This window comes from Vicia villosa, unplaced genomic scaffold (assembly GCF_029867415.1).
Source record: "Vicia villosa cultivar HV-30 ecotype Madison, WI unplaced genomic scaffold, Vvil1.0 ctg.001196F_1_1, whole genome shotgun sequence".
Taxonomy (NCBI): Eukaryota; Viridiplantae; Streptophyta; class Magnoliopsida; order Fabales; family Fabaceae; genus Vicia; species Vicia villosa.
The window spans coordinates 423,099-430,783 of NW_026705529.1; the positions used below are offsets into that span (position 1 = coordinate 423,099).

At 32.2% G+C, this 7,685-nt stretch overlaps 2 protein-coding genes across 3 annotated transcripts; one reads left to right on the forward strand and one right to left on the reverse strand.

Annotated features, from left to right (window-relative positions):
• Window positions 1–848: 848 nt before the first annotated feature.
• LOC131633968 (glutamine--tRNA ligase-like) lies at window positions 849–6,333 on the forward strand. Of its 2 annotated transcripts, none has more exons than XM_058904644.1 (9): window positions 849–1,146; window positions 1,296–1,435; window positions 1,527–1,685; window positions 2,719–2,882; window positions 2,975–3,025; window positions 3,152–3,223; window positions 3,498–3,597; window positions 3,922–4,017; window positions 4,237–6,333. In XM_058904644.1, the coding sequence occupies exons 2-9, from the start codon at window positions 1,381–1,383 to the stop codon at window positions 4,308–4,310; spliced, it is 771 nt and encodes a 256-aa protein (XP_058760627.1). In that variant the 5' UTR covers window positions 849–1,146; window positions 1,296–1,380; the 3' UTR covers window positions 4,311–6,333. The 2 variants fall into 2 exon arrangements, with proteins under 2 accessions (XP_058760627.1, XP_058760626.1); XM_058904643.1 differs by having other exon boundaries at window positions 849–1,140; window positions 4,237–6,331.
• Window positions 6,334–6,417: 84 nt separating this feature from the next.
• LOC131633969 (21 kDa protein-like) lies at window positions 6,418–7,197 on the reverse strand. Its single transcript, XM_058904645.1, has one exon. It carries the CDS (start codon window positions 7,140–7,142, stop codon window positions 6,573–6,575), a length of 570 nt encoding a protein of 189 aa, XP_058760628.1. The 5' UTR covers window positions 7,143–7,197; the 3' UTR covers window positions 6,418–6,572.
• Window positions 7,198–7,685: the final 488 nt, after the last annotated feature.

Below are 7,685 nucleotides of genomic sequence, written 5' to 3' on the forward strand. Positions count from 1 at the left end.
ATAAAATTAATAAAAGATATTAAAAATATTGAGAATGGGTATTGTAGATTTTTTTATAATTACCAATTTTCTAAAAAAATCTATAAGTAACTCATATTTCAAAAATATTACCTCAATAACCATGTTTGGCCATTCTATATTGCGCCTCCTATTTTTTTTAAAAAATTTCAATAGCCCGTGAATTTACTGTTACTTACGGGTTTACCTGCGAATTTACCTGTTGATCGTACATTAAAATATTTTACCGCAGGTAACTGATTGTTTTTTAAAAAGAAGGTGGCGCCATAGGGAATAGCGACTACGTGAAAAACACCCCTAAACATGGTTGACGATTTCTCAATGCATCCCATAGATCTTTTAGACACCAAACAAAATTTCATTTATGCCCCCAACTTCCGTAGATGCATCTCCGGAAGCACCCTTTTTAAAAAAAACTTCGTGGGTATTAATTAAAAAAATAAATATATTTTGGTTAAAAATTCTAATATATATATATATATATATATATATATATATATATATATATATATATATATATATATGTGAGAAAATGGATGGTGCACTGACACTGTCAATTATTTGTACACTGTCAACTAATGACAACTATGTATCCTGCCAACTATATATATATTAACGTGAATTAATAGTATAGTAGAATATTATATTATTTAATATAATTTTAGTAATAAATTTCAATTTAAAACAATTTTCTACCACTAAAACAATACCTTCAATTGATATTTCTCTAAAACAAAAATTATCTATCACTTACTAATTTCTCTTTTAAAATATGGCCTCTTAATTTAAATTTAAATTAAAAGAAAAAAAATCAAGGAAAGGAAGTGGAAAAGAGACAAACAATAACGCTAAGGGCTTTTTGCAAAAACTCCAGGAGCCCTAAAAGCTATTTTTTCTCTCATCTTCCTCGCGTAACAACAACAATACGCTTAAACTCTTCATCTATTTTTCAGATAAAGAGTTTCACGGTTATGTTTGGTGTTCCCAAAGGTTTTCTGTTCAGAATCGAGTTGCTACTCAGTTTTGTTTTGGTTCTAGTTTAGAGGTTTCGACTCAGTGCAGAGTTTGGATTCGAGCAGAGCTTTTTCACAGTATAGATTTTGCATTCGAGCCAAGTTTTTGGTACAAGTTTGTTTCTAATTCAAATCTTTTTTTCAGTTTAGAATTTGATTTACTTTCTGTTCAGAATTGGTTGCGTTTTGAATTCTTGCATTTTTACGGATTCGACTCAATTACGGGTTCTACTACAATTTTATTGTGATTCGATTTCGGTGCAGTTTTTGGTTTGAATTAAAATTAAAGTGAGTATACAACATAATAAAGCTAAATTGGATGAGAGCCTACCGGTTGAAATGAAGAAAAATGCAGAGTTTGTCCTCGCTCGCAAGGTGTTCGATGAAATGTCCCAACCGAATTCGTCAGTCTTCTTCTTCCGCTCTCAACATTTTCATTTCTTGGATTATTTTTTTTATTTGTTGAAAATTGAAATATTGTTTCTCTTGTTTCAGCTTTTGTGGCGAAGTTAGCAGTGAGAGAGGAATTTGATTTAGTTGATGTTAACGGCTCAACGAAATCGAGGAATGTTGATTGTATGAGTACTGTGGATGATGATAAAGGACTTGGTCCTACTGTTCGTTCTCAGATTGAAATTTCCGACATTGTTAATGGTATGGTGTTTTCTTGTCTTGTTGAATTTACTCTATTGTCCTGTAATGTCACCCGGATTATCACTGTAGTTCGCTGATTCGTCGCTGTAATCAACTGTGGATTAATAGTAAATATTCAATTTGGTCGTTGAAAATGGAGGAGTCATCTTGGGTTATGTAATCTACATTATCAATATTTTAAATCAATCCATAAAATATCAAAATGTTAATCTAGTTTGTTCATCTTTATATTGATTTGTTATTCAATGCATCCTGACATTATTCACTTTATTTCAAATTCTAGCCCTTGTAAATAATTGCATTGGTGGAATTTTCCGGATGATAACTCTAGTCAAATGTACTGCATTAACGACTTTTTCCAGAAACTACAGTGTTACATTATGTCATCCAGGACACTTGCGTTCTGCTCGTTTCAGTCGAATTTGGGAATCGTTATAGTTTATCTGTTCAGTCAAATTACGATTGACGAGGTCACCGGGAAAATCACTACGCAAATATTAGTGTACATTTTTTATTTAGGGTTTCGGGCTTCTTCCTTTTTCGGTGTTTAAATCTTTATTTATTTTATCTAATTTTTTGTTCCTTCTCCTGGAATTTGATGAACTCAAATATTAGTGTACATTGTTAATGGTAGTTTCTGAGTTGGGGCTTGAATGTTAATCTTCTGTCATGGAATGTGAAACCTATTTATTAAGTAGTATTTATTTTTGTGAATAGTTGTGGACATTTATCTGCCAAAAGACAATGAGCTGTTCGTAATTCAACCCTACATATACGATTCCCTTTTCTTGTTTACTTTCTGTTTGTGTTAATGTCAACACCAACTTGTTATTTGTATTTTAGTTAGAGTTAGAATTATAATATAATTTTTATTTTATTACTATTTATTATTTTATTTATATATTCAGTCATTATCGGGTTAATCCGTGGTTTAAGCTTTGTCTTTGTTGTTAAACCGGTGATTAAAATAAAGCTGCTGATTCTTACACTCTTTCCTATACTCACAAAAGGCAAAACCCTAATTTTCATCTAGCTTCAATCGGAGCCCGTGAGAAGAAGATTCCTGCGAAGGAAGATAGCTCGGAGAAGGAGAAGTCTCTCGATCTCTTTCTAAAGATCGGCTTAGACGAACGCACAGATCGAAACACCATCGCCAACAACAAAGTCACTACCAATCTCACTGCTGTTATCCATGAGGCATTCATTTCATTCTATATTCTATTTTCTTTCTAATTTTGTGCTCTCTTTCAAACTTTTTATTATTTTTTGTGTTTCTTTGCTGTTTTAAGGTCGGTGTTACCGACGGATGCAGGCGATCAGTTGGGAACCTTATTTATACGGTGAGTTACATGTCTTCTGTTTTGCATGCAGCAATAAGGAGCTGAAATGCTTCAAGGTTTTGATTGTTTTTTGTTTGTTAATAGCTGAAATTGCTCTATCTATTTATCTATGAATGAATGTTGTAGGTTGCTACCAAGTACCCTGGAAATGCCTTGCCGCATCGCCCAACGTTGCTGCAATATGTAGTTTCGTCCAAGGTGTGTGCTATAAATTGTCGGTTTGCTGTCTTTTAATGTCATAGGATTGTCATGTACTTAATATTGAATTAACAGTTAATTTCGTGTTCTTGTATGATTGCAAGTCTTTGTATGTTGTAGGATTTGTCGCGTACTAGTACTTGGTATTGTTATTAACAGTTTATTTTATGTTCTTGTATGATTGCATATTATTATTTTTTACTTGTTCGTTGATTGGTTTGGGTGTATTTTTACATTGGAAGTATTATCTTTCTCACGTGAATTATCATTCTAGGTGAAAACAACGATACAATTAGATGCGGCACTATCTTTTCTTGCTACTACTGGAAATGAGAACCTTGATTTGAATAAATTTGAAGAAGCATGTGGTGTTGGTATGATAGATAGAACTTCAGTATTTTAATATAAAATTGACTTTAAGCTTGTGGTGTGGTTTGGTGATTGTAGAAGATCTTTCTTTATCATATGAAAATGACCTTAATGTTCAATACTTAGGTTGGTTTGTAATTTAGCCTTTATGTCAATTCATTTGTGTTTATGTTCACTAGGTTAAACTTCTGCAGCTTATGTATTGTTTTTGAGACTCTAGCTTTATTACACTTAGTTTGGGCATCAACTTTTAGTTCTGGAGTTGTGTTGTGTAGCAACTTTTGGAGTTCAATTTTATGCATAAATGATATAATATGATATACGTGTAGGTGTTGAAGATTCAACAGAAGATATCAAGCATGCTTTTAATGGAGTTTTTGAGGAGAATAAGGCTTCAATTCTAGAACTTCGTTATCGAACAAATGGTATCTGTACAATTTTCCCGTCTAATGGAACTTCAAATTATTATCTTATTAAAACACTTGACTAGAATAATACATTAATCAAACATTTTAATTAATAATTTTATTTTTATATCATGGTTATTTTAATATATAATTTATAATATTTTAAAAATTTATTAATTTTTTTTTAATTTGAGATAGAAATTACTTGTGGATTTACCTATGGACTGTTTCCTGCAGATTTACCTGCGAAATTTACTGCAGAACTTCCTGTCGAAAATATTACCCACGAAGGTTTTAGCTGGGGACACTAAACCGCAGGTAAATCCGCAGGAAACATGTTTCCTGCGGAAATTTAGCAAAAATCCGCAGGTAAATTCGCAGAAAAACAGAGTTTTAATATGTGATTAATACTTTTTATTTTATTTATAAATTGAATAGCTCTTTGCAAAATTACATTGACTAATTAATTAAGTCAAAGAGGATCACCATAGATAAGAAATCTCTCGTTTAAATTTTCTTAACATTATTGTGTATTAAGAGTTGTGTTCAAACTCGGAACACAACTTAAAGCTTTTTTTACCATGTAAGCAACATTGATATAGTTTGTCGATTGATGATGCAATGAAATAACATTATTCTTTCCAAAACACGCACTAAGCAATCATTACATCGGAAAAGTACTAGAGAATTATAGGTGAATTTTTTTTTACAGACGTTAAAATCATCTATAAATGACGTGGGGTACATGAGTTTGATATATCATTTATAATGATGGAGAAACAAACAAACCATTTCACAACGTGAACAAATTAAGACAGGATATGGGCCACTATTTTGGTGATGAATTAGTTAGTTAGGATCAATATTCCGCATGTGCAGTTGTCATCATCTACAACATCTCCAAGTTGCAAAAGCCTTTGGATTTTTCCTCTCTTCTTGCGCGGCAGAATTTTTTATGCTAGGTATAAATTAATTATAGTAAAATAATTAATTTTTAAATTTAGTTAGTGATATGGATTTCATCTTGATCGAAGCCTATGATACGTTGTGTGATCGAGGATATTAATCATTTTATGAAGAGTACAATATACTACGATGACTATTAAATAACATTTAATTGCATTTACATCCTTGCCTTATGTCAGGATGAGAGAATCAATATAAAAAAGAGCACATTAAGCGGACTAAATTCATATAAAGAAGTCTTTTTAACCAATTTTATTGGCGGTCCAGTAGATCAGATACCTGTGTTGAAATAAAACAGATACAACATATTTTAAAACAAAAAGACAAACTGAATTTTTACAAAGAAGTCACTTACTATGATTTTTTTGTATTTAACAAGTGTTTTTAACGTGATCATTTGGCGTCCACATAGTGAAACTCTTGTAAAAAAATTCTAAGCCACACAAAATTTTAAACTAAAGAGCTTGTCACCTATAATGACAAGGGAGAGCAACAACAACAAAGAATAACAGACTGTCATGGAAGAACTAGTCGTCATCTGGAAACCTTTGCCTCCGAAATGAGTTGTTGCAAGGCAGTGTGCACGCTCTATAACAGAATCAAAGTCATCCTCAACTAGAGATCAATGACTTGGAAGACCCGATCTATCTGCAACCACTGATGGGGAAAATTTTAGATGATTAAGTCCTAGATAATTTAAACATGCCCCCATTCGTTACCTAGGCTAGCTACATTCCATTTGAGACTTCCACAACCTAAGATCTCATGGTCGGGTAGCAACATAGGTCACAAACCCTCGTCTTTTGAAGAAAAGCCAAGGGCGTGGGAGGAAAATGTTTTTGGCTTGCCTCAAAGCCCAAGAAGCCGACATTCAAGAGTGAAGTAAGAAACTACCACATAAAGAATATATGAACCATTTTTCCTTCGTGCCATAGAGTACCCCTCCCGAGGTTACCATGCCAATCTCCCATAGTTAATCCAACGATTGGCCGCATCCCACGGACATGTAGTTACCAACTATTCACTCTATTTAAAGAGAAAAAATATGTCACTCTTCACGTATTCAAACCTTTCCCATTCAAATTTTACTTTCTTGTTCTCTCGTTGACTTGAGCATTAGAGTGCTAATCTTGCAGACCAACCCTCCATTTCATATCATCGAAAGCCTTAAACCACTGTAACCCATAGTGAATTCAACCTCGTTGATCATCACATTATTCTATAGCAGAACACTAAGTATTAATTATAGTCAACGAAATGAGTTGACTATACATAATTTAAGTTTGTCACATTTATTTTAGAGTTTAATTTTAAATTCAGGTTCAATTCATTTCTTTCAGGAACCAAATTCAAGAAATGAATTGTTGAGTTGATACTCAAATTATTTTCGAATGAATTTGACTCATAACAAACTCTATCCATAACAACTTATCAACTACAACAGACAACTAATTTCATAAGAAATAAACATTCACTCATTTGTATTGGCATCAATTTCAACATCTAATTCCTAAAAGTTTAAAATCTTATACACGTTGAGGTTAAGGTATACCAACTTGATGCTACACATCTTGAAACCGCAACATGAATTACAAAAACTATAGATTTTAATTGGCAAGTTTATTTATTAAAGCCAAAGCATTGCTAGTCAATTGAGCTACTTGAACAATTTTGCTTCTCACTATTGTCTGAGTATTGTCCTTTGCATTAATCTCTTGGAATCCTTCGGTACAAGTGCTCTCATCCGTCAAAGCAGCACTAACCCAAGTTTGTACATCACTTATTGTTAGCTCAAAATTTGAATTCCTAAGATGACTCATCTCACCTATGGACCTTCTGAGTTCATCGACGGAGTCACTCAACACTTCGACGCAATCCTTCATAGCTGCAGCCTCTCTTGGCTTCAAACCCCGGTCTCTAGAGAGCGTCGACATGAAAGCTGAGGTTGATTTCGCGGATGCAAGAGTCACGTTTAGAGCCGTGCCCGTTAAAAGCACGCGATTTGTTTGAATGAAATCGGCATGCTTCACTAAGGATGCGTAGCATAGTCTTGGATAAGTTGTGGAACTGCAAGAGTTTCTAATGAATAAGGTGTTGGTTTCTCTTGCTTGGATAGACTGTGTGATGAAACAAAAGGCTAAAAATATGAGAAGAAACTTTGAAGAAAATGCTTCCATTTTTCTCTTACTATAATTCTAGATCTCAATCGGGAGATGGGTGGATGAGAGAAAATGGGAAGGAAGGTAAACTATATATAGTACTAAAAATATCTAAAATCATGTGGAATTCTTAAAAAACAAAATTGTTGCTTGGAGAATTTTAATTAAACCTAAATATTTTACTATAAAATAGGAAGATAATTAAGCTTATAGGAATATTTGAGAAACACATTTTTTTACAAACTATTTTTTGTTAATAATTTTATAAATCAAATTTACTAAAGAAAATAAATTCAATGAGTTAATTGATTTCTTAAAATCATAATAAAAGATTAACATAACTAAAGAAAAATGACACTTGTAAATATCTATACATTTATAATACATTAAATTACTATATTAAAAATGACTCCCATATTATATTTGCTAATGCTTCATGTATTCAGTTATACATTCAGTAAAAATCAATATAATTTGAGTGTTTTTTTTATTTATAAAATGACAGTTGAACAATTCTAATAGTATTCAATTTAGTTCAGTTTTATTTGAATCAATTTAAAT